The 27899-nt window shown below is 36.3% G+C and overlaps 1 protein-coding gene across 2 annotated transcripts; it reads left to right on the top strand.

Moving 5' to 3' along the window:
* Positions 1-27314, top strand: COQ3 (coenzyme Q3, methyltransferase). 2 transcript variants are annotated; one of them, XM_020998335.2, is made up of 7 exons: positions 1-201; positions 13478-13595; positions 15030-15179; positions 19270-19369; positions 20347-20589; positions 24068-24227; positions 26899-27314. In XM_020998335.2, exons 1-7 carry the CDS (start codon positions 93-95, stop codon positions 27081-27083), a joined length of 1065 nt encoding a protein of 354 aa, XP_020853994.1. In that variant the 5' UTR covers positions 1-92; the 3' UTR covers positions 27084-27314. The 2 variants fall into 2 exon arrangements, with proteins under 2 accessions (XP_020853994.1, XP_020853995.1); XM_020998336.2 differs by lacking the exon at positions 1-201 and adding an exon at positions 5209-5326.
* Positions 27315-27899: the final 585 nt, after the last annotated feature.

Below are 27899 nucleotides of genomic sequence, written 5' to 3' on the forward strand. Positions count from 1 at the left end.
AGACGGCCGGGCACACTGTGTCTGGAACCTTTACGAAGCAGGTGCTGGTTTGCTGGAGGGACCGGAAAGGGCAAGGGACAGGAGCACCGGCGATGCAGGGAGGTTGTGGGCTGAGGGTCGTGGGGACTCGCGGCTGGGGGCTAGCCGGGGTTCGCAGCGCGGGCCGAGGGGTCGGACCTCCGCGTGCAACAGCAGCAGAAGGTGAGTGGCAATCGCACTCCCCCCCGCCCCTGGACACACGCTTAGCGCGCGGATAGGGGAGAGGAGGCTGGTTTGTGGTCAATGCGCAGGCGCCGGCGAGGAGGCCGCGGAGGAAGGGGGCAGGGGGAAGGAATTACGGAACTCCGACGGAAAATGTCAGCTTTGGGGCGGGGCCTAAAGGACCAGGGTTGGAGGAACCCTGACATTGAACTTTTGTGCCCCAGGTTCTGGTGACCTTGCGAGAGCCCTGGGAGATCACAATCTGGCCCCAGACTACCTTTCCAGAGTTTTAAAAAAATTAAACATTATTTTCTTTCCTTCCCTCCCGTTTAAAACAAGCAAAAAAACCGCTTGTAACCCTTGTTCATATTCCAGTACAGACCAAAAGTGTCTATCTCGTCCTGCATTTGAATCCATCACCTGCCAGGAAGTGGGTAGCGCAGATTATCATCTGACCTCTGTAATGATAGTTCTCATTGCATTGATCTCTTCTTAAGCCTTTCAGAGTTTTATATGTATAAGACTTATTCATTTTGACCTTAAATATAAAAAGAAAAAATCCATTTCCTTGTACATGGTACAATACAAAGAGGATTTAATATGAAACCATGAATCTCCATTTCACAATTTACTTTTTTAAAAATATGTAATAAATATTAGACATTATTGTCAAAGCTACCTTGATTTTCTGTGCTTCCTTCTGAGTTTTCTCTTTTGTTATCTGCTGTGCACTTTATTTCTTTTCTCCTTTCCTCACCCCTCCCCACTCTTGCCTAGAGAAGGCCACCATTAGATAATATATGTGTGTGTGTCTGTGTATATATAAACCATATTATACATACTTCTCTATGTCAGTTCTGTGAAGGCAGACAGCATCTTCCTTCATAGGTCCTTTGTAATTGATTTCAGTATTTATAATACTCGTAATGACTTAGTCATTCACAGTTCTTTGAACAGTATTGCTGTTACTGTATACCTACAACATTCTCTTGTTTATGCTCATTTCACTCTTCATTATTTCATGCAAGTCTCAGTGTTTTGTTTTTTTTTTTGCTCTCTTTTTTATTGTTTGGTTTTTATTTTTTTAAATTAATTTATTTTGATTTATCAACAATCACTTCCAGAAACTTTTAAGTTTTAAATTTTTCTCCCCCCTTCTTTCCTCTCTACCTCCCTCCCCAAGATGGTGAGCAGTCTAATATAGGCTATACATATACATTCTTATTAAATATATTTTCACAGTAGTGATGTTGTAAGTAAGAATTAATAGGAGGAACCACCAGAAAGAGGAAACAAAACATAACAGAAGAAAAAAAAAAGCAAATAGTATGCTTTGATCTGCATTCAAACTCCATAGTTCTTTCTTTGGATGTGGATAGCATTTTCCATCATGAGGCTTTTGGAGATGTCTTAGATCCTTGTATTGCTGAGAGGGGTTAAGTCTATCAAAGTCCATCATCACTTAATATGACTGTTACTGTGTACAGTTCTCCTGGTTCTGCTCACTTCAGTCAGCATCAAATCATACAAGTCTTTCCAGGTTTATCTGAAGTGTGCCTGTTCATCATTTCTTATAGCACTAGTATTCCATTACATTCATATATCACATTCACAATTATGATAACTATCTGTGTCTTTCTCTCTATCCCTCCCCTTCCCCATTTATGCTTTTTGTTTTGCTTTTGACCAAGTCTCCCTTAGTCCCACCTCCCTTCTATTAGTCGCCTCCCTTTTCTTTCCCCTTTTCCCTCCTACTGCCTATTGGGCCTGTTAGATTTCTATGCCTAACTGATTGTTTTATCCCCTTCTTAAGCCAAATCTGATGAGAGTAAGTTTCAAACAATGCTCATCTCCCTCCCTTCTTTCCCTCTGCTGTAATAGGTTTTTAATGCCTTTTCCTGTGATGTGTTTACTCTTGTCTGACTCCTCCTTTCCTTTTCTCTCAGTACATTTTCTTAGTTAGATCAGATTAATTCACTTACTTGGATCCATTTAACCTACTTGATTAGATTTTTTTCATCATTACATCAAAGTCAATTTATACCCACCTCCTTTATGTATACCCCTTTTACATGGTGTAATAGCAATACAGTTCTCAAGAGTTACAAGTGTCATCTTCCTTTGTAGGGATGTAAAGAGTTTGTCTTTATTAATAACATGTTGTTTCTTTCTGTCCCATTTGCCATTTTATGTTTCTCTTGAGTCTTGTATTTGAAGATCAGATTTTCTGTTGAGCTCTGGTCTTTTTATCAGGAAGGTATGGAAGTCCCCAATTTCATTGAATATCCATCTCCTCCCCTGAAAGGTCATGCTTATTTTCGCTGGGTTCAGTGTTTTTCTAAAATCAACCAGCTCATTGTTTCTCATAGCACAGTAATATTCCATCACAATTATGTACCACAGCTGGTTTAGCCATTCCCTAATTGACTCATCCTCTCAATTTCCAGTTCTTTACCACCACAAAGAGAGCTGCTATAATGATTTCAGAACATATACATTTTTTTCCCTTTTCTGTAGTCACCTTGGGAAGCAGGCCTGATAGTGGTATTGCTGGGTCAAAGGATATGCACAGTTTTGTTTTGTTTTTTGTTTTTTTCCTAGGTAATAGGGTTAAGTGACTTACTCAGGGTCACACAGCTAGTGTTATGTGTCTGAGGCCGGATTTGAACTCAGGTCCTCCAGACTTCAGGGCCAGTGCTCTATCCACTGTGCCACCTAGCTGCCCCCTGATATGCACAGTTTTATAGCTCTTCGGATATAGTTCCAGATTATTCTCCAAAATCAGTTCACAGTTCCACCAACACTGTATTAGTCTTCTAATTTTTCCATATCCCCTACAACATTTGTCACTTTCCCCTTCTATCATTTTAGCCATTCTGATAGATGTAAGATGATATCTCAAAATTGTTTTAATTTGCATTTCTCTAATCAATAATGATTTAGAGCATTTTTTCCCATTAATATATATAGTTTTTATTTCTTCATCTAAAAACTGTATGTTCATATCCTTTGACCATTTGTCAATTGGGGAATAACTCATATTCTTATAAATTTGACAAAGTTCTCTAGAAGTGTTCTTATTGTATAAATTGTCCTGTTTCTACTCACTTTACTCTGCATTAGTTCATACAGGTCTTCTTAGGGGTCTCAACTCATGTTATTTCTTGTTGCACAATCATATTCCATTACATTCATAAATTATTTATCATATTTTTAGACCATTATTTGTTCAGCCATTCCTCTATTCAGTAGCCACTCCCTTAGTTTCCATTTCTTTGCCATTATAAATAAAATACAGAAGTTTTCATTTAAAAATAAGTCTGTAGTCATTGAGTAGGCATTTAATGGTGTATCAGTGTTCTGAGCAATAGTGGAGGTAAATGGAAAGGCAAAAACAGTCACTGTACTGAAGAAGCTTATGTTCTTTTTTAGTTAATTTTTTTCAATGAACAAAAATCTATTTTTTTATCTCTCAATACCCCCCCATCAATTAAAAAGACTCAAACCCTTGAACCCTCGAAACCCTTGTAACAAATATACATAGTCAAACCAAATTTTCCCATGAGCTATACCCAAAAAATAAGTATCTCATTCTGCACCTTAAGTCTGTCATTCCTCTGCAAAGAGGTTGGTAACGTACTTCATCATTGGTCTTCTGGAATCTTGTTCATTGCATCAGAGTGCACGTGGCCTTCAGAGTTGTTTGTCTTTACAGTATTGTTGTTGTTATATGAGTTGTTTGTGCTTTGCTCATTTACATCTGCATCAGTTTATACAAGTTGACTCAGGTTTCTCTGAGACTTTCCCATTTCATCATTTTTTTTTTTTGCTTTTAGGCAATTGGGGTTAAGTGACTTGCCCAGGGTCACACAGCTAGTAAGTGTCAAGTGTTAGGTCTGAAGCCGGATTTGAACTCAGGTCCTCCTGACTTCAGGGCCGGTGCTCTATCCACTGCGCCACCTACCTGCCCCCTTATCATTTCTTATGGCACAGTAGTATTCCATTGCCTTCATATATCATAATTTATTCAACCATTCCCTAGCTGATCGGCATCCCCTTAGTTTCCAATTCTTTTTTTAACGTGAAAAGAGTTGCTATAAATATTTTTGTACATATGGGTGATTTTGATCTCTTTGGGGTATAGACATAGTAGTGGTATTGCTAGGTCAAAGCATATGAAAAGTTAGTAACTTTGGGGGCATAATACCATATTGCTTTCCAGAACAGATAACCAATTCAGTGCTTTACCAACAGGTGTGGGAATATACCAAAATCCAGTAAAGGAAACATGTCGTACACAGCAAGACAGTAAAGCAAGCTATCTTTAAATATATTTCTAATAAGTAGGGCAGTCAGGGAAAATGAAAACAGGTCAAGTCTGATGACTGAGGGCCCAGGTAGAATTGGGCATCCTGCTGGGGTCCTGGGTCAAATAGGATACCCTTCAGGAAGAGCTCCTAAGGAGCGATTGATATCTTAAGACAGGGGTGCAGAACCTGCAGCCTGGAGGCCACATGTGGCCCTCTAGGTCCTCAAGTGCAGGCCCTCTGACTGAATCCAAATTCAATGAACAAATCAGTGAAAGGGCCACACTCTGTCATAGGTGTTTGCTGGAGCCTGTCAGCCGTTAGTATCCTTGCAATTAAGCATGAGTTCTGCCCCTTTGGTGTAGAAGCAGGCTAGTCGGTCAGCTTCCTCTTTATGCTCTGTGGAGCATCTTAATTTCTAGTCTTGTGAATTTCCTGCATTTTTTTTTCTGTCTGTGGCTTCTCCCTTGTCCCCTCTCACCATAAATTTTTGTGTAGAGGGAGCTTTGGGAGACCCTTTTTCCACTAGCCGTAGCCCTTGGTATTGGTGGCTGGCCGCAGGAAGGAGTATAACTCCTCATAGATGCCTGACAGTACCCTGACTAGGGAGTGAGAGGTTAAATCTGTCATCATCAACAGCAGCTTCTTTTCCTACTTGATTTCCTGCCATATTTTAGCTTATTTGGAGAGGCCATTTGGGAGTCTAGGACAGGAAGCATTTTTAAATATCTCTTGTGACCAGAGGCTGGCAAAACTTTCCTTCTCAGCATCAGGGAATCTCAGGATCCAGAAGCCACCCCGGAGATAATTCATTTTCGGTAAGGGAATTGCCACTACTTTAATTCAACCACAGGAATACTGCAGTCTTGTGTGTTGATTTTGATTTTAGAAGTTCCAACCTCCAGATTTTGCAGATCACACAGTTAGCCAGCCTTAAAAGCACCCTATGGGTACCTTCTAATAGTCTCAGTGTAGGTAGGTATTGGCATAGAAAAGAGTGTGAGCCATAAGCAATCTGTTTTAGATTGAGGCCCTTATAGATTTTGACATCCCATCCTTTGATTTTCCCTAGGGGCTTCTTCATTTAGTAGGGTGGGGAAGCTACTGAGTTCATTTCAGCTTAGGTATGAGGTGGCATCTCAGAGTTCACAGCTCTTTTTGTAGTGATAAAGAATTGGAAACTGAAGGGGCGCCTTTCTAAGATTATTTTGCCTGTTAGCCTCCTTCACTCTTTCAGCAGCTGACTTGCTTGTTGACGTTCCATCTCCCATTTCTTTGTAATGACTGCTGGAATTCACTTCCTCCTCACCTTTGCTTAGAATTCTCTGACTTCCTCCTAGGCCTCTCTCAAGTGTTACATCACACTGGAGGACTTTATTACTTCTTCCTCTCGTTTTCTCACTTCTCCTAATTTCTAGTACACTTCTACTAAAATCAATTTGTTTTTATTTTGCATTTGCTTTTTATGTATTGGTTTCCCTCAGTAAAGCAGAGGTCCCTCAAGAGTTTCTTCTTTTTCTTAGTATACCCAGTTCTTCCATGAAATATGTTTAAAATTTTTTTAATTCATTTAAAAAATTTTGAATTCCAAATTCTCTCTCTCCTTCCCACCCATTGAGAAGGCAAGAAATATGATACCCATTAGTGGGCCCTATTTTTGACACATAGAAGCCACATAAATAAATGCTTCTAGAATGATTGGATGAATGAATGAATGTACCCTTTTTTTGTGGAGACAGTTAAACTGAGATTATGTGACTTGTCCAAAGGGGACATGGCTATTCTGGTAATTTCCAAGAGATGTATATCATAGTGTCATCAGTTTAGAGTTAAAAAGGATTTTTGAGGTCATCTAGTCCAGTCCCCTCATTTAACAGATGAGGAAACAGGCCCAGAAGTGACACAGTGATGAGTCATGATTTTGGAGTCAGGAGGACCTGCCTTAAATACTTAGTAGTTATGTAATGTAGGCCAAGTCACTTAAATTAGACCACTTAACCCTGTGCCTCAGGTTCTGTATATTAAGAGGGATGGACTTTCCATGGTCTCTAAAATCTTTTCTGGCTCTAATGATATGATCTCTGATGATATGAAGTGATTTGCCTCAGGTCACATAGCTGTTTAGTGGCAGAGTATGGACTAGAACTTTTGCTGTACTTACTTGTGGCCCAGTCATTTTTTCATTACACTGGCTACTTTCCCTTACCCTGCAAGAGACCCTTCAGTTCACTCTTGGGGAACCAAGCCATAGTCACTTAATCCCTGGCCTTTGGCCTTAAAGCTGGAACTGTCCTCATCTGAAGGCACTTCTGAGTGTGACTGCATACGTATGTGATCTGACATGACCACACACACAAAAAAAAGTAATACAAGGCAATCTGGGAAGGCAAGAGAACTGTAAGTGAAGTACTAAGGAAGTCTCAGACGTGATACATGCTCTGTGATCGTGTTCATTTTCACAATGTTTGAAGATTTGTAGGGAGGGTATTTTTGGGAGGCTTATTGGGGGTAAGAAACCATTGTCTTCTATTTTCATTAGGACTTCTTAACCTTTTTCCACTTGCCACCCCTTCAGTAATTCTTAAACTGTTTAAGAAGCATTATTGCACTGTTGGTGGAATTGGAAGTGATCCAACTATTCTGGAGAGCAATTTGGAGCTATGCCCAAAGAGCTATAAAACTGTGCATATTCTTTGATCCAGCAATACTTTTGCTAGGTCTGTATCCTAAAGACATATATCTATATCTGTATCTATCTATCTATCTATCTATCTATCTATCTATCTATCTATCTATCTATCTATCTATCTATCTCTCTATCTCTCTATCTATCTATCTATCTATCTATCTATCTGTCTATCGATCTAAAAGGGGAAAGTACCTATTTGTACAAAAATATTTATAGCAGCTTTTTGTGGTGGCTAAGAATTGGAAATTGAAGGGATGTGCATCAACTGGGGAATGGCTAAACAAGCTGTGGTATATGATTGTAATGGAATATTATTGTGCTATAAGAAATGCCAAGCAGGATGATTTCAGGAAAACCTGGAAAGACTTCATGAACTGATATAAAGTGAAGTGAACAGAACCAGGAGAACATTATGCACAGTAACAGCAATATTGTATGATGAAGAACTGTGAATGACTTAGCTATGCTCAGCAGTGCAATGATCCAGGACATTCCAAAGGACTAATGATGAAGCATACTATCTGCCTCCAGAGAAAGAACTATATTGTTTGAATATAGACTGAAATATGCTATTTTTCGCTTTCTGTCATTCTTTTTCTTTTATTCAAATTTCCTTATACAAAATGACCAGTATGGAAATGTTTTACATGATTGCGCATGTACAACCTATATCTGATTGCTTACTGTCTCAGGGAGGGGGAGGGGAGAAAGGAAGGGAGGGATAGAATTTGGAACTCAAAACTTAAAAAAAGGTTTAAAAATTGTTTTAACATATAATTGGGGAAAAATAAAATAGATATTAAAAAAATAAAGAGCACCAAGTTTGAGAGATTTAACACAAAAAAAGAAAAGAAACCACTGTCTTATTCCTCCCCCCTGCTATGCATAAACATAGAATTAAATTTAAGCCCAGCTGAAGGTTTTGTGCTTCCTTCACATTGTTAGTAATAGCTTTTTATTTGTGGGGAGATGAATGCCATAGAACAATAACACATTGACAAATCAGATAAGCCCAAAGAGCGCATTAAGCCTCGCAGTTTCAGAGGGCCATTTGCTGAGATAACCTTGATTCAGTGCCCTGTATAGGAACATGGGATTTTAGAACTGTAAGTTATCTGAAACATAACTGTGGCTTGACTAGCTTTATTTTGTTACTATATTTTAATGCCAACTTTGGTAGGATTTTCTCTAAGGTCAAAACTGTATTAAACGTACTATTTATACTGAAAGTTACAGACATTGCAAGGTGTAGTTCCAACCCAAGCTGTCTGGAAGCCTTCCGGACCCAGAGAATGAAAGCGCCTCAGGAGACCAAATATGGAGGTTCCATAGGATCCTCCTTATAAATGGCTGTGTCTCTTAGTTTAGTGTCATTAGAGACTTAAGGAACTCAAGAAGATATTGCATTTACCTACTGCACTAACTTCAGATCATAGAATTTAAAGGTGGAAAAAATCATAAAGAACAACTCAGAGGCCGTGTGATATAGTAGAAAGAGTCTGCTGGACTTGGAATCTGGAAAAGCTGTGGTCCAGTTCTACAGACCCAGTGAAAGCTGACATAATCTTGTAAGTGCTTTGCTTCGATAATCTTGAATCATAGAATTTGAAAGGATCTCAGTGGCCATCTAGTCCAACCCATGCATAAAGGGAATCCTTGTTCTAACACATACAACACATTCTAGCCTCAGCTTGAAGAGCTCCAGTGCTTGTATTGGTGGTGCCTCCAAAGGTAGCACATCCTACTTTTGGACACCTCTAAATTTTAGGAAATTTTCCTTGACATTAAGCCTAAATTCGCCTCTTTGCAACTTTCCATTTATTGCCCCTGGTTCTGCCCTCAAAGAACAAATCTGATCTCTCTTCCACATGATGTTTTTTCAGATATTTGAAGACAGTTATCATGTCAACCTTGAATCTTTTGCTCTCTAGGCTGAACATTCCTAGTGCCTTCTACCAGTCCTACCTAATTTGGACTTAAGGCCCTTCAACATCCTTCTGGCCCTTCCCGGGATGCTCTCTACTTTACTTAAAGTGTTGCTCCCAGAGCAGAACACAACTCTCCAGGTGTGATAAAGTACTCCAGGGCAAAGTACAAGGGATTATCATTTCCTTATTCTTGGAAGCTATACCTCTTTTGATGTAGCCCAAGATGGAATTGGCTTTTTTGGCTGTCACATCATATTGTTTAGTTATATGTAGTTTACAGTCTACTAAAACTTTTGGATCTTTTTCAGACCAGCTATTGAGGAGAATTATTGGATCATCGATCACACATACACACTCACACGTGTGTGTGTGACAGAGAGATGGAATATAAAATACTTTAATAATATAATACTATATAATAAAATATATAATTATATAATATGATAGATCAATATATTTTAATATCTTGCTATTGACACATACATCTTATTTATATATGATCATATAATTTATATTTGTATATGCATATGTGAATATATATATGTGTGTATATATGTGTATATGTATATACATATATATGTACATAATATTATTAATGATCCAATAATTTCCTTCCAAAGACACAGTTAACTCAGTAGCTGGTTTGAAACAGACCTGAAGGTTTTAGTTGATTGTAAACTAGATATGAGTAAGCAGTATGATGTAACAGCCAAAAAAGTTAATAAATGTATTAAAATATTATATATATTTAATGTTATATACACACATGTATGTATATGTAAAGTGAACTATGAATTTGCTAGAATTATTGATTTAACAGCTTTTAAGCTCTTTGCTATCATACTTCTCCCTAACACCCACCCCAAAAAGCATTTAGTTTCAAAACTGTTGTACTGTTCAGGATGTTCAGTTTAGGTTAAAACTGGGAAGTTCCCCCCCCGCCCCCAATAAGTATTTACCATTTCTTTACATTATACTAATATATTTTATGTGACCTTGCACATTGGGTCTTGCCCAACTAGTATATCACCTCTTCCAAAGGGACATTTCCAGTACTTTAATGGCTTGAGGATTTTATTGATAAAATTATTCCTTTTGTCTTTGTAAGTAATGTGCCATTTCTGATCTGTTCTTGTCCATGGCCTTCCCTAAATCATCAACAGAAGAGATACCCAATAGACTATGGGACATCTTTAGTTCTTTTAAATTTCTTTGGGCACTAGTACAGTACTAGTTGTCTGAATTTTATCTTCTAAGAACTTTATCATTATTAGAGCAGTTAGAAGGATTCTGCATAGAAAAAGGCTGTGGGAGTGAGTCAATTATGTTGGGATGAAGTAAGAAAAAAATGGATAGGTGAAAAAGAGGGATTCCCTGGGTTAAGGGGAAGGGAGAAGAATGGGAAAATTATCTCACATAAAAGAGGTATGAAACAAAGATTTTTACAGTGGAGGGGAAGATGGGGTGGTGGGCAATGCCTGAACCTCACTCACATCTAAATTGGTTCAAAATGGGAATTAGTTAATCTCTCTCTCCCTCTTTTTCTCTCTTTCTCTCTCTCTAGCTGTATATGTATGTGTGTATACACGCACACTAAATTGGTAATAAAAATCTGTCTTCCCAACAGGGAAGTAGGAGGGGAAGGGAATAAGAGAAAAGTGGAGTGGTAATAAAAGGGAAGGCAGATGAAGAAGGCAGTGGTCAGAAGCAAAACAGATTTTAGAAGAGAGAGAAGAATAAATAAAAAAAATAGGATTGAGGGAAATGCAGTTAGTAGTGATAACTGTAAATGTGAATGGAATGAATTCACTCATAAAATGGAAGCAGATAGCAGAGTGAGTTACAAATTAGAACCCAAGAATATGTTGTTTACAAGAAACACTTGAAACAGAGACACTCAGAAAAATAAAGGGCTGGAGCAGAATCTATTATGCCTCAGTTGAAGTAAAAAAAAGGCAGGGGTAGAAATCATGATCTCAGACAAAACAAAAGCAAAAATAGACCTAATTAAAAGAGATAAGGAGGGAAACTACATTTTGCTGCATGATACCATAGATAATGAGGTAATATTAATGATAAATATATATGCACCAAATGGCATAGCATCCAGATTCTTAAAGGAAAAGTTAAATGAATTATAAAAGGTAATAGACAGTAAAACTGTACTGGTGGGGGATCTCAACCTTCCCCTTCTCAGATAGATAAATCTATTATCAGTTAGATAAATCTAATCATAAGATAAATAAGAAATCAAGGAGATGAATAGAATCTTAGAAAAGTTAGATGTGATAGGCCTCTGGAGAAAAATAAATAGGAATAGAAAAGAATGTACCCTTTTCTCAGCTGTATATGGCACCCTCACAAAAATTGGCCATGTATCAGGGCGTAAAAACCTCACAATCAAATGCAGAAAAGAAGAAACATAAAATGTATCCTTTTCAGACCATAATTCAATAAAAATGACATTTAATAAAGGGCTATGGAACCATAAATTAAAAGCTAATTGGAAACTAAATAATCTAATCCTAAAGAATGACCAGGTAAAAGAACAAATCTAGAAACCATCAATAATTTCACTAAAGAGAATGGCAAAAATGAGACATTACAAAATTTGCGGGATGCCATCAAAGCGGTACTTGGGAAAATTATGTCACTAATTATATACATCAGTAAAAGAGAGAGCAGATCAATAAATTGGGCATGCTACTAAAAAAACTAGAAAAAGAACAAATTAACAATCTCCTATTAAACACCAAAATGGAAATCCTGAAAAATCAAATGAGAGATTAATAAAGTTGGAAGGAAGAAAACTATTGAACTAATAAAATTAGCAGCTGGTTTTATGAAAAAAAAAATAAACCAATGGTTAATTTGATTTTAAAAAAGAAAACAAGTTACTAGTATCAAAAATGAAAACAGTAACTGCACCACCAATGAAGATGAAATTAAAGCAATTATTAGGAATTATTTGCCCAATTATTTGCCAGTAAAGCTAATAAACTAAGTGAAATGGGCAAATATTTATAAAAATGTAAACTCAGACTAACATTAGAGGAAATAGAATACTTAAATAACCCTATTTTAGGAAAAGAAATTGAACAAGCCATCAATGAACTCCCTAAGAAAAAAATCTCAGATGGATTAACGAGTAAATGCTGCCAACATTTAAAGAACAGTTAATCCCAATACTATGCAAACTTTGGGGAAAAAAATAGATAAAGAAGTCCTACTTAATTCCTTTTATAACGCAAAGATGGTTTTGATACCAAAACCAGGGAGAGCAAAAACAGAGAAAGAAAACAATAGACCACTTTCCTTAATGAATAGGTGGATATATCTCAAAATTTTGAATAATTGTTTCGTCCATAGAATAAAAGATAGTGAATACTACTATTACAATTACTACTCCATATTTATGCAGGGTGTCTCAAAAACCTTACTACAGTTTTAAGCTTTTATAGCTTAAATGTGTACCACAATGCCATTAAAGCTTAAAACTGCATTAAGACTTTTGAGACATTCTATAAAGTGTCAATCCCAAAAAATAGGCAGTGTTGTTATCATCCCGATTTGACAGATGAGAGAGCTGAGACTCCCAGTATTACCTAGAGGCAATACTCTAACCAAGGTCTCCTGACTTCAGGTCTAATGTTGTTTCTGTTGTATTGTCAATTCTAAGTGAGTAATGTAAAAATGGGAGAATAGGGACTAGTTTGAACATACATATTTTCGTATCATTGGGTGAAGAAAGTTAGTCTGACTTCAGAATAGAAGAATTCCTTGCTTTTATATTTGAATATGATGCTACTAATAGTCTTTTTACTGTGTTGAATAGCAGTGGTTTAAAAAAAAAAGAATGGTAGACTCTAATTATTCTCATTATTAAGTAGTAGTGTTGTTGTTCAGTCACGTCTGACTCTTCACGCCCTCGTGGATTATACTCACCTTGGGATTTTCTTGGTAAAGATACTGGTTTGCCATTTCCTTCTCCAGTAGATTAAGGCAAATAGACTTGCTCAGGGTCACATAACTAGTAAATGCCCGAGGCTAGATTTAAACTCAGGTCTCCCTGACTTTAGGCCCAATGCTCTGTCCATTGAGCCACCTAACTATTGGTTAAATGGCTGTAACTAGAATTTTGCTTTTTTAAAATAGAATACAGTTTGAAAAAATGTTTTCCTTTTATCTTAAAAATCTACCTAAATTTTTTCAGTTGTGATATAATATAGGAATGAATTGTGTTGGTTAGTTTCAAGATAAAATTATATTGTCTATCAGTAAGGATCGTTCTTTGGAAGGATTTTTTTTTTTTGCCTTGCCTTTCATTGCTTTTTATTTTCCCATTTATCCAGGAAAGCAAACCAATAGAACTCAACAGATGACACCTTGGCTATTCAGTGACAAAGGAATCATGTGCTTAAAATCTAACAACATAATCTTTGCCTATTCAGATAAAATGAAAAGTTACAGGTACGTTTATTAACCAGTCAGTATCATTACTTATTTGGAGGAGAAGTGTAATGATTTATTGTAATCATAATAATTTATCATCTCACTTGGCAGTGAGATTATGTTTGCTAATTTGTCCTTATGTGATAGTCAAATACTTTGATTGAGGGGTTTCTTATTTTTTAAAATTAGAACGCAGAATTCATATGTCACTTTTTCTTTGAGTATTTTGTTAGAGTTATGTAATAATGTCACATTATTTTGGTCAAAGAGAAAATGTGTATGTATACAGTTAATATTAAATTAGGAACTTTTACATAATTGTGTTAGTTTTACAAAATGAAATTTATAATTTTATGAAAAATATTATTTAGATTGGGCTCTATTTTCCAAGTGTCTAGCCTTGCTTCCTGCATAAGGGTCTTTTTGAAGTAATCGGCTAATGAAGAATGAAAAAAGGTAGATGAACATAATATTAAGGAAGAGTTCTACCTGTATCTTAAAAGGACATGTGTGTTGTATACCTAGCCTTCAGGATTTACAGATATTGCTGAACATAATGTGACATGCTAAAGCCTAACTGGCATCACCCAACATTTCATAAATTAGAATTTCACTGTAATGGATTTTACTCTGCTACAGCATGGAACTCAAAATGGTACAGGTACCTTTTAGATCCCATTTTTTTTTTTTGCTAGGCAGTGGGATTAAATGACTTGCCCAGAGTCACACGGCTAGTAAGTGTTATGGCTGGACTTGAACTCGGGTCCTTCTGACTCCGGCGCCGGTGCTCCATCCACTGTACCATCTAGCTTCCCCCCTGGATCCCAAATTTTTAAGACTTTTGGAAAATTACAAACATTTAATGGTCTTATTCATAGGATCAGGTAGGAGCTTCCTGAAAGGTTTGATGAGTTGTGTGTCCAAACTAACCCAACATAGTCCTAAGGTTTTGTGTCAAATAAACATAGCAATTATCTGTAGCCTAGCTCTCTTGGAAGGACTAGAGAATGCAATTTTGTAGGTTTATACTACACAGTGTCTGGTGATTTTCTTTCGTTAGAGGACCCATTCCCCAGACATTGGGGCTCAGCAGCACATGCTGCATTCATTCCCTTTTGCCCAAATTTGCCAGAAATTGTATTATCCACTGGGCTTTTCAGAATCATCATGGTGCTGTCTGGTGGCATGAGCCTGGAAAGCCTCAAATTAGTAGAAGTAACTTAGGTGGAAAGTAAACTTTTTTCTGTACTTAAGGGCACAGTGAAAATATGTTGTTATAAAAGATTTGATTTCAAAGGAAATCAGCCACAGTGATATTAACAGAGCTCCCTCATAAAACAAAGGGATATAGGGGTTTTGTATTTTATGAACTATAAGTAAGAATGCACTATTATCCATGTAATGTTTTGAAGACTTTTAGCATTTCATATGTTCATTATTTTTATTCTTCAGGTATGTTGGAATGAGATTGTACAGCACTTCAAAAACAGTGGATCCAAAAGAGATGAAAACATTTAAGGCCCTGGCATACAAATGGTGGGATGAACAAGGAGCATATGCACCTCTTCATTCTATGAACGACTTAAGGGTGCCATTTATTAGGTACTATTTGGCAAACTCTTAGTCTTCTTAAATGATACTGTTTAGTGCTTGATATTCTGTTAAGTTTGTTTTCTCTTAATATATACTCAACTTCATAAGTATAAATTGTGTGCAAAAATGCACAGAAAAAGACACATTGTTATTATGCCTTTGAAGTTAGAATCTCTACAAAGCTATATGAATATTTTTGTTATTTTATTATATGATCAATAATGTTACCTAATATGATAATCTTTTCTGTAGTACCTCATAAAGTACCTTACAACCCAGACTTTCTAATTCCTGTTCTTCTGATTTTTTGTAAGACCCTCATTTCATTTCAGTTCAGCAAACTTTTCCCCTAACCATACTTAAAATTTTTTTTAAAATTTATTTATTTTTAGTTTTCAATATTCACTTCCACAAGTTTTTGAGTTCCAAATTTCTCCCCCCTCCCCCCACCCCAAGATGGCATGCATTCTGAATACCCCTTCCCCTGGTCTGCCTTCTCTTCTACCTCTCCCCCCTCCCTTCTCTTATCCCCTTCCCCTTCTATTTTCCTGTACAGCAGAATAGACTTCTGTACAAAAATTTTTTTTTACAATTCAGTCCTCATCTCCACCTTCTGACTTCTCTAGCGTCCCATCTAAAATCCCACCTTCTACAAGAAGCCTTTCTAGGCATAGGAGACAGCTAGTGAAAATGCAGAGTCCGGATATGGAGTGTCTTTTTCAAGGAAGAGCAAGATATCTGGGTGATATAAGATGAAGAGGAGGGAGAGAAAAAGGAACTTTTAGTGAATGACCTGAGTTTTTTCAGTAAAAGGTGAAGCAAGGTTCTTAGCTATGAGAGTAAGGGTAGGGGAATTTTGGGAGATTTGAGGGATGAAAAGGATTGGGAAAGCTACTGTAGTGAGTGAGATGGTGAGTCAATTAGGGAGATGTAAAAGGATTGCCTTGCTATGGTGAGAGCCCACTTGAGATTATGTAACATAAATTTGTAGTGTTCTCATTCACCATAGTTTGTTCAGCAGCACATGAGTAGCAGCAAAGTTGTAGATAGGGTAAGGGACAAGGGACTTGAGAGAAGAGGACAAGGTAGAGTTGAACTGGTTCAAAATGGGGAAGGGAGGAGAGAGGACCTAGTACAGTAGTGATGGCTTGGAAAAGAATAGAGGTGTGAGGATTAGAGGCCACAGTGAGGATGAAGAACTTTCAAAGGCAGAGGCAGAAGTAGATAACAAGTTTGTGATCAGATAAGGAAATTTGCAAATTCACGAACATGTAAGCAGTGCATTTGTGGGTGATGGCAAGATCAAGGGTCTGACCATCTCTGTGTGTAGCTGATATGAGTTGAAGAACTGGGAGGTTAGGGTGTTAGAGGGACTATAATTATAAATGTTGAAGTCTTCTAGTGTGAGGACTGGAATTGGAGAGGAGAGAAAGATTTTGAGCCAGGCACTGAACTCATTGAAGAAGGAAAGGGAGTGTCCCGGAGGTCAGATTTTTTGATTGGGTAGTAGGTATGGACTGAGTGAACCTCAAAGGAGAAGTGAATTACTGAGTGATGGTGGTAAAGTGGAAGCTTGAAAGTGGCATTGAGGAGCAAGAAGTATGCCAACTTCCCTACCATGACCAGTGAGTTGGGGGGAATAAGTGAAAGTGTAAATGGTGCTAAGAAGGGAGATTAGGAAGGCTGTGTCATCAGGAGGGAGCTAGGTCACTTAACTCCAATTGCCTAAAAAAAAAATTATTCAACCCTCTCTAACCCAGTCTTTCCTTGTTTGTAAAATGAATCTTGGTGGATGATCTCTGAGATCCCTTCCAGCTCTAAGGATCAATGACTATGATTTTTAACTTCCTTTCCTTGTATGGGGATTATTTGGGGTTCGAAGGTACTATTGTTCCCTTTGTACTCATTTTCTCATTTTGCTTTGGAGGCTCCTAAACCTTTTTTTGGTTTTGTACCATCTAGGCTATATCATTCCACCCCTTCCCCTATTCCCCAAACATCTTTTCAGTGAGTGTTTCTTCTTCCATTCTTCTTATTAGGACTACTGTGACCATTCTTTGGATTAATCCCAGAAATGCCCAACAGGCATACTGTTGTTGCTTTTTAAAATTTGCTTACATAAAACAGACTTCCTTACACGTACTATCTGAAAACAATAGCAAATTGACAGAGTGGTAGGGTGTTTTGTGAAAGTTGATGCTTTGTGATTGATTGTAGAATTTTTGAGATAGTCCACCTGCTCATTTTACTGATGAGGAAACAGACCATGGAAATATAAATGACTTGATGTGTGATTTTAATCATTTAAACTTCACTGGGCTTCAGTTTACGTATCTGTAAAGTAAGAGAGTTGCACTACATGGTCTTTGAGGTCCCTTCCAAGTGATTTGTATAATTAAAGTGTAATTTTTTCACGTTATTTTTCTTGCTTTTGGGGGGGTCAGTATGGCTAATATGGAAACCTGTTTTGCATGATTTCACATATTCAATTGATACCACATTGTTTGCCTTCTCAGTCAGTGGGAGAAGGGAGAGAAAGAGAGAATTTGGAACTCAAATCTAGAAAAAAAAGTCATAAATAAATAAATAGGAAATAATGCACAGTAAGCAAGTGTCAGATTAGGGACCAGAAACCCAGGTCTTCTGATTTTATCACTGTTTTTTCTCCATAGCTTTTCTGCATTATGGCTGTGGAGAAGGCAAATTTCATGCTCTTCTTATAATTCTTTAAAAGCATCACGTTTTGGTAATACGCGACAGCATCTTTGTACCCATTGTTAGTCTTTTCAGTTTTTTCGGTTTGGGATTTTTTTTTTGTAATTTTAATTTTTCTGAGATTGGGGTATACTATGATTTATGGCTGCATTATAGCAACAGTATATTCTGAGAGGCATGGTGGTAAATAGATAGAAAACTGGCTTTGGAGTCAAGAAGACATGAGTTCTGGTACTGCCTTTGCCACATATTTACTGTATGATCTGGGCAAGTACCTTAACCTCTCAATGCTCTAAGCAATTGTCTAAGACTATACATTGTAGAGAAGGTGCTGACTTGCATTGGTAAAGGAGTGCCCTATGACATTGAAATCATTTATCATTTAATAACAGAATATTGGTGTTAAAAAGATGGAGCTCTTTGGTAGTCTTCAGTATGGTTTAAAAAACCCAACACTTTGTGTTATCATTAGCTTTTCTACCCAACCTCACTTCATTTTGAGTTTTCACACTCCTGAAACTAATTTTATAGGACTTACTACATCTTTCTATTTATTCTTTGTTACCTGTCTTTCTTTTTATCTTCTGCACATGTCTTAAGAGTTAAGTTTTTTTGGTGAGTTCTTTGGTGTCTTAAGACAGCTCTCCCTTTTGCTTCTCACTGGAATTATTTCTCATCTTTGAACTCATCCCATATAGAACTTTTAAGAAGTTTAATATTCTTTTGTCATTAGGTACTACAGTTTGTTTGGCCATTCCCCAATTAATAGGAAACTACTGTTTCCAGCTCTTTGTTGTACACAAAAATGTTGCATAAATATTTTGTTATACACAGTATCTTTCTTTCTATGTTGGACCTCCTTCAGGCATTATGCCTAGTAGTCAGATCTCTGTGACATTGCTGTCATTTTCTTGGCATAATTCTCAATTGCTGTCCAGAATTTTTAGACTAACTCATACCCTACCAACCTCCTTTTAGTGTTTTTGTCTTGCTGCCACTCATCCAACATTGTCTATTACTGTCTTTTATCGTCTTTTGTCAATTTGTTGGATCTGAGGTAAAATAGAGATTTCTGATCATGTGGCCCACTATTAAAAAAACTTAGTTGCCTCTGGTGTGCATTATTCCTTCCTCCTCCCATTCCCCTAGTTTCAAAGTTACTCTTTAGCTTTTCTGGTTTGGATCATTGGAAACACTTCTGTATGTTCCTAAATAAAAATTTTAAAATATTTACAAACAAACTGATTTTAAATTGCAAATGCAGCAGTTCTTTAAGAATGGCACACTTTAAAACTTTTTATTAATAAGTCAGTCACTGAACATTTATGTTTTTGTGTTTTTTTAGAGATAAGCCAGTCACAGATTTATTATTATTATTTTTTAGAGATAACCTTTTGAAAACGGTTACTAATCATCAGTTGGAAAGCCCGTTGTCTGGAATGAAGATTCTGGATGTTGGCTGTGGAGGTGGATTGTTATGTGAAGTAAGAACCAAATTAGTGGATAATTATCTCACTTATTTTTTCCCTTTTAAACCAAACTTAGAAGCCTAAGAGGGAGGGGAACAGATTTATACAGTATTCATTAAATATTTTTAAGAAACATTTGAATGAATGAATGATAATATACATCTTATGATGAGGGGGTAAGGCTGGGATTGAAAAAGTTCTTCTAACACAGTCTCCTAACTTGGCCATGGAATTATAATAGTTGACATTAAAGTTTGTTGCTATATTATACCAGGCCTTAGGGACTAGCAATGAACCTTTCATTCTGTATTCTGGGTACTTTTCTTATAGAACCCATAATATAGAAGAATCTTGATGAAACATTGTCCTTCTGGTCTCATGTTGAAAAATCTCGTGAAATGACATTGTAATTATTCTGCCAGATTTCAAGGGTATTAGTGTAATGGCATGTAAATAGTGAAGGTAAGAAGAAATCATTAGTTTATACCATGCTACCTCTCAAAACACCTTCAATCTAAAATGTTAGTTCTGAAACTAAATGTGAGATGATGAGACTGATATTCATGAGGGGCTCATGGGATTTTTGTATTTTTTTAATCCAGCTTTGTAAACACTAAGTAATTATAGCAACATAAAAGTGTATATGGCTTTTCTATAAAAATACTCATTGATTCCTGAAGGTGAAAAAGAGAACAGCTCACATCAAATGATTTCTCATCTTCAGAGGAAAGGGCAGTCCCCTAGAGTGGTTAAGAGAACTCAAAGACTGATTATGCCTTTACTTTAAAAATACATTAATACATAAACCTAGTATATTTTTTGTTGTTTGCCACTATGACTATAGAAAATAAATGTATTGCCATGTGCCCAGAGGCTACAGAAAATTCTTTTCATAATGTCTGACTGCTTTTTAGAAAATTATTAAAAATTTTAGGCTGATAGTACAGGAATCTCATTTTCTTTCAGAGGGTGACAATCCTTTTTGTCCTTAGCCTCTAGGGCGACTAGGAGCTTTGGTTACTGGAATTGATCCTTTGAATGAGAATATTAAAACAGCACAGCAGCACAAATCATTTGATCCAGTCCTGGACAAGAGAATCCAGTACAATGCATGTTCCCTGGAGGATATCGTAGAAGAGACTGTCGAAACTTTCGATGCTGTTGTAGCTTCAGAGGTTGTGGAGCATGTGAATGATTTGGAAACCTTTATTCAGTGCTGCTGCCAAGTATTAAAAGTAAGCATTGTTTTAGGTTGGCCAAAGGTTCTCTTCTGTTTATTTCTTTTAAGGAGCAGATACTCAAGCAGGTCTTGGAAGGGCAGAGGGTTTTTTGTGCATGTGGTAATAGATTTCCTTTTGCCACTGAAGCCATTCAGTCTCCAGCTTCAGCCCTGAAAGTCAAGCATGTCTTAGGGAGCTTGGCGGTGCCTCTTCTATCTGTATCTTTATGTGCTCTTGGCTTGGCCCTTAATATCGATACCACTCAGTAGAGAACTGATATCTTGAAACCCAGTTTGCTGACTCTGTTAGGCAATGCAAAGGCAGACACTCTAAAAACTTTTGGAGCCTAGTTTCTTGTTGAAAGTGAATGATCTTTGACAAATGCAACTTTGGAAAGCTATCCTCATTTATAGCAATATTCTTTCCTGTAATATTGATTAGGTTTAATTGGTTAAGCGGCGCTTTTGCAAAAATTCCAAGAACAATTGATTTGTAATCAGTTTAAAAAAATGACATCTGTTACAGTAATTTCAGTTATCAAATTGTATATGTTAAGCAACTCTGTACATATATATGGCTGTTCAAGATCCTGTGCAGACCAGCTCAATCTAGGCTTTGTAGTCTAAATATGTGTTCCAAAATTTCTTTTAACATGTGGCCACGTTGCATTGTATGCTACCTCTCAAAGTACCTTCAATCTAAAATGTTAGGTCTGAAACTAAATGTGAGATGATGAGATTGATATTCATGAAGGACTCATGGAATTTTTGTATTTTTTTTTATCCAGCCTTGTAAAGGCTAAGTAATTATAGCAACATAAACTAAGTCTTTCTGTGCCATGATCATTCACTTTTGAATTCTAAACAGTATTTTGTTCAAGAGAATTCCCTAGATTCAGGTGTGAAAAGAATGCAATGCTGTCCCCAATTTTCTTTCATTGCCCAAACTTCATTGCCCATAAGTACATGCATATATAAATGTGTAGCTGAAGTATTCCAGAAAAAAAAACTAGATAAATACATCTTCATTTCAGGAGCTAAAGAACTACTTTGGCTTTCACCTTCTGTTTATGTTCTCATTTCCCTTGTTGAACTTTCCATGCACAAATTCTGTAACTCTGAAGGAACTGACAGTAAATGCTTTCTCTTGCTGTGTACACTTTATTTCATCAGAAAAATCTTTTAAACAAAAATAATTACTTTTCCTCTATCAATTTCACTGATCTAGTGAAAGAGTGACTGTTAGTGAATTTAGGGAGATCTGCTCAGGTTGCTTTTTCTCCCATCAGTCAGAAAAGTAGTGCTATTCTTTCCCCAAATAGTGAAAGTATTAGGGAGAAATTGGATAAAAGTGATATCCAGAAACATATCTTCCTGTAATTAATTTGCATTTAAGTTCTTTGATTTCCCATATTGTTTGATGCATAGGAAAACATTACAAAGCCACATATAAATTACTTTGACTAATCTGTTATTTTGGGGTCATTTTTGCCCTTTTCTTTCAGCTCACATAATCTAGTAGACTATCTAGCAAAATCATGTTTTTCTAAAATATCATTTTAATAAGAATGCTGGAAACATGGAATTAGTAACTGAGAGAATCTTGTTTCGGGTCTGTCTAATGACCTGGCAGTAGCAAAATCTATCAGAGCCTCAGCTACTTTCTCTGAAGTTTAAAACCTAAGCTTCCATTGCATACTTGTTGAATTTCTTATTTAAGAAACTCATAAATTGAAGTTATATGTTCTTCTCATGAAGGAAACTAAACCTAATTGAATCTCTCTCCCAGGGTACATTTCTCAGCCATCATTCTATGACAGGGGCTTCCTTATTTTCTTACAGAAAATTATTTATTCATTTTCTATAGGAAATCCTTTTATAAATATGATATTTGTTGAAGCTCATCTCTTTATAACAGGATTGTGCTGTACATAAATTTTGCAGGTCAGTCAGTAATTTTTGCACAAGATGTTATGGAATACTGGTGCTTCATAGAGAAAAACATTATTAAGAGCCTGAGTTACTAATTAAAAGCCTGGCGGTAATGTGTAAAGTGCTTGTACTGAGGAATATTATTATTCTTTCAGTTTCATTTTCTAGGTTATTTTTTAAAATGTCTTTGATTCCAGCATTTTAAAGGTACCTTATTTTTTTAAAGTTTCTTTTTTATTGGAACTTCTATTTTATTGGAACTTAATCACTGATAAATACAAAAATTTAAGTATGCAAAGAACAAGAAAGAGAATTGTGTAAAAAATTAAGTTTCTGTTGTGTGTATATTTTTAGAAGATATATACACACACATATATCTACATGTTTTTTAAAAGACATATACATACACACATACATATATAATTATAAAATTTGACCAAACTGCTCTATTTGTTTGTATTACCTTATGTACTCTTCCCTTCTGGTCATTTAGAAATGGATGTTTTATTAATGCTTTTTTTTTTGCATATCAATCATTAATTCACTCACATACTACTCTCACCTCCTCCTACCTTAGTAGATGTCGTCTCTTATAACAGATGTATGCCTAGTCTAGCAAAACAAGTCAACGTGTGTCTGAGAATGCATATCTCATTCAAAATCTTGAGTTCCTAACCTATCTGTCAAGATGTGGAAGGTATCATTGTCAGTCTTAAAATCAGTATTGTTCACCGCTTTGATTAGTGTTCTGAGGTCTTTTAAAGTTGTATTTCTTCATATGTTCATTTTACTCAATATTAGTTTGCAAGAATCTTTGCATGTTTCTCAGAATCTTTCATATACGTAATTTCTCATAGTACAAAAATATTCGCTTACATTTATCTTACCATAATTTTTCAGCTATTCCCCAATTAAAGGGGACCTATTTTATTTCCTTTGCTACCATATAGAGAAAGAGATGCTATAGATATTTTTGTACATATGGGTTCTTTCCCTCTATCTTTGATTTCTTTGGTGTAGATGCCTAATAGTAGGTTTGCTGAGTTAAAGATTATGTTTAGTTTAGTGACATTTGGGGTATAATTGAACCAGTTCACAGCTCCACATGCTCATAGTGTATGAGTCTGCCTATTCTCCTACAAGTTTTCTAATCATTGCTATTTTCCTCTTATACTATCTTTACCAACCTGATGGGTATGAGGTGGAAGCTAAATATTGATTTAATTTGTTATCTTATTTTCAGATATTATTTTTCAGAATTCATGTGTCCAAAAATTAGAAAAAGTAACTGTGATTAGCTTTGTGAGAGTTGTGAATGCAGTGCTAATAAAAACCTCTCTTTGTATATGAAGGCCTTTGATAATGGTTAGAAAGAGTCAGATTTTCCCCCCAAGACCATGAATATTATTTTGATATATTATATTTTTCTTATATGCATCTCACCTACAATTATGCTGGTTTTGAACTTACCATGAAACAGTCTCAAACTTGTCACCTGACTGGTGCTACCTTCCCTTCTGAATTTTTTTAACTGCCTTATTTATTTATTTTGGTCTTCTTAGCCTGGAGGCTCTTTGTTCATTACTACAATCAACAAAACACAGCTTTCCTACGCCTTAGGAATTATTTTTGCAGAACAAATTGCAGGCATTGTACCTAAAGGAACTCATACCTGGGAGAAGTTTGTTTCACCAGAAGAATTAGAGAGCCTTTTAGAACCTAGTAAGTATTAAAACAATCTTACCAGCTTAAGTACAAATAATTCTTCCCAAAACATAAAACCTTTTAAAAAATGTGATTTTAATGAAGTCTTATAATTTACTCATTGCTATAAATGGGGTGACACATAAAGCAGTAAAATAGGGCCCAACAAATTCAGGAGGAACCAACTCTTAAATTGTGGAGGCGAATAGCTTTAAAAGAGAGAAAGACAAAAGAGATTTAGAAGGAAAAAAGCAACATGACTTTCTAGGGCATTGATCTCAATCCTAAATTGAGACCCAAGTTAGAGTTACGTAAGGCCTATAGAAAGGCCTCAAAATATCTTCCAGGGAACATCAAATAGAGATAACTGTGCAGTGTTGAGAGGAGAGCTGGATCTGGGACATGGGGTCCAGGATTCTGGTACTGGTTCTGTCTCTTAAGCTTAATCTTACACAACTCACTTAGATTCTCTAGGCCTAGTTTTAATCATCTGCAAGGGGCAGGCTTGGCCTAGTGCAGGATTCTTAACCTTTTTAGTGTCATGGACCACTTTGTCACTCTGGTGAAGCTATAGCCCTCTTCTCAGAATAAGGTCTTTAAAGATATAAAATACACAGGCGGCAAAGGAACCAATCATATTGGAATACAGTTATCAGAATATTAAAAAAAATAAGGTCATGGACACTACATTAAGAACCCGTGATCTAGTGGAAAGAACACTAACCTAGAGTGAAAAAATGCTGCCAGTTGATACTTATGTGACCTTGGGCAAGTGTCTTCATTTGTTTCTTTTATCTCCAAGTTTCCAAACTTGACCAGTTTCCTCACTTGTAAAATGTGACGGTTGGACTAGATTATCTCTAAAGCCTCTTACAATTCTCAGTCTATGAAAATTAGGGATTCAGAATGTATGCCATCTTGGGGTAGGGGGAGGGGTGAGATGGGGTAAAAATTTGAAATTCAAAATCTTGTGGAAGTAAATGTTAAAAACTAAAAATAAATAAATTTTTAAAAAAAGAAAAAGAAAAAATTAGGGCAACAGGTTAGATGACCTATAAGAGGCCTTCCAACTACTCATGTTCTATGATCCTAGTCACATTGGGCCAGGGCATTTCCTAGGTACTGTCAGCAGATGAAAGCCCTAGTATCTAGTTGCACCCCTCTTTATTCATTTCTCCACTCATTCACGTCCCTACAGGTATTGAAGTGCTTCTAGTGTTGGCAAAGCCTCAGACTAGTCCCTTAAGCTGCCTGTACTTAGAGGCGCTATTGGATAATATGGACTTCTTTTGTTTTTTAATATTTCATTTTTACCCCAATTACATGTAAAACAATTTTTAACATTCTTTTTTTTTTAAGTTTTGATTTCCACATTCTATCCTTTCCTCCCTTCCTTCCCCTCTCCCTGAGAGGGTAAGCAATCTGATATAAGTTATACATGTGCAAGCATGCAAAACATTTAAATGTTCTTCTTTTTAACAAAGGGTAGTACACCAAGAATGAATATGAGTGGGAAAAACCTTCAACAGTGTTGGACAAGTTTACACCAAAATACTATGATGAACCTGCTAGGCTTCATAGATACTTGGCCATTATTAAGCCATGATCAACTTATTTTGTGATCAATATACTTTTTTACAAATTTGTTATACATATTCAGGTTGCGATGTTAAATGTTTAATTTTAATGCTAAATGTTAAAATGTGTTAAAAACTAAATGGTATTTGGTGCGCCACTCTGGTGCAGGCCCTCATTACTTCACACCTTAACTACTGGAATAGCTGGCTGATGAGTCTACCTGGCTCAAGTCTCTCCCTACTCCAATCCATCCTCCATTCAGCCACTAAAGTGATTTTCCTAAACCTAATTATGTCACACATCCACCCCCCCTACTCCCCCCCCCCAATTCTAGTGGCTTCCTGTTACTTCCAGGAGCAAATACAAAATGCTGTGTTTGGCGTTCAGAACTCTTCATGACCCTAGGTCCAATCTTCTTATACCTTATTCTCCAATACATACTCTTCAATCCAGTGACATTGGCCTCCTGGCTATTCTGTGAATAAGACATTCTATTTCTTGGCTCTGTGCATTTTCTCTGGCTGTCCCCCATGCCTAGAATATTCCACCTTTTCTCCTCTGCTTACTGACCTCCCTGCCTTCCTTTAAGTCTCAACTAAAATCCAACCTTCTACAGGAAGCTTTCCCTAATCCCTCTTTAATTCCAGTGCCTTCCTTTTATTAATTATTTCCTATTTAATTCTGTATATAGCTTGCTTTGTCTATATTTGTTCAAATATTATCCCCCTTAGATAGTAAGCTCCTTGAGGGCGGGGGCTTTTACCTCTTTTTGTAATCCCAGTGCTTAGCACAATGCCTGGCACATAGTAGGTGCTTAATAAATGTTTACTGAATTGAAATGAATTTTATAGTCCCAATTAGAAATGGTTTGTTTTTTAGATTCATTTTGTACTGTTTTTAAAAATCAGATCTAAGAAGCTATCTTTATAGAGGTCTCCTCTTAGGTGAGCTCTTTTTTCTAATTGATTAGAAAGTATGGCTGTCTGTACCATTTAAGAAGAGTTATATGGGTATTATTTCAACCTTGCTTTTTTATTACTGGTAGTTACATCAACATTCTAAGAACTTTGTTTGTTATAATTTATTAAATTAGTTTTGTGATTTTTTTTAGATGGTTTTTTGGTCCAGACAATAACAGGAATGCTGTACAATCCTTTCTCAGGCTACTGGAGATGGACTGAAAATACCAGCCTTAACTATGCAGCTCATGCCATTAAATCTAGTGCACCAGTGGAAACTGAAGAGCACCATACTAAAACTCCTGGCATAGATGGCCAGGAAGCATCTCAGAAATGAATCAGTTCTATACATTTTAGTAATGTTACTTGCTAGTCTAATGTTTCTGAAGGTAAAAACTTTTTAAAAATTAACTTTCTAGAAGGAATCATGTAGGAAAAGAACAAAAACACAGGAAAAAAGTTTTTATTCAAAATTATAGCTACCTTCACATGCCTGTTTTAACGCTAAAATCTTGGTTTTGCTAAAGTAATATATAAGCTTAGAGGGCTTTCTTCAGGTTTGCATGTCTTCTCATTCTTAAAAAATATAATCTATATTTACTTTAAACATTTCACCTTACAGAAATGTTTAGTATCAAATTTTATCTTTGTCTTTAATTATAAAAAAATGCATCATGTTTCTCTTTTTTTTAATGTTAGTTTTAAACTGTCATGCAACTGACAGCAAAGATTTGGCAGATTTCTCCAGAGCACATGCTTTATGTCAGATATATTTGGAAGATAGATGGAGGTTTTCCCAGTACATTGCAGCTACTTCTTGGGATCTCGAGATTTTTTGAAAATTTAGTGTAATTTTTTCAGTGAACAAAAAATTTATTTGCTCTCCCCACACTCTTGTCTCACTGGAAAAAAAAGAAAAAGAAAAACAAAGCCTTTGTAACAAATGTGTATAGTAAAGCAAAACAAATTTTCACTCAGTCCACTAGCTTTCTATCAGGAGGTAGGTAGTATGTTTAACTGCGTTGCTCAATGTTCTTGAGTCTTGTAGATTTGCCTGTTTTTACAGTGGTGTTGTTTTTTATATAAATTGTTCTGGTTCTGCTCATTTTACTCTATAGTGGTTCATGCACGTCTTCCCAGGTTTCTTTGAAAT

The sequence above is a fragment of the Phascolarctos cinereus genome, unplaced genomic scaffold (genome assembly GCF_003287225.1).
Source record: "Phascolarctos cinereus isolate Bilbo 61053 unplaced genomic scaffold, phaCin_HiC Scaffold_5;HRSCAF=322, whole genome shotgun sequence".
Lineage (NCBI taxonomy): Eukaryota > Metazoa > Chordata > Mammalia > Diprotodontia > Phascolarctidae > Phascolarctos > Phascolarctos cinereus.

Bases quoted from the DNA above. Each gene is read 5' to 3' on its own strand.
- COQ3 (XM_020998335.2), top strand. From the start codon at position 93: ATGCAGGGAGGTTGTGGGCTGAGGGTCGTGGGGACTCGCGGCTGGGGG. The intron at 13,596-15,029 runs GTACGTTTATTA...TTTATTCTTCAG, and splicing joins GATAAAATGAAAAGTTACAG to GTATGTTGGAATGAGATTGT. The intron at 19,370-20,346 runs GTAAGAACCAAA...TTTTGTCCTTAG, and splicing joins GAGGTGGATTGTTATGTGAA to CCTCTAGGGCGACTAGGAGC.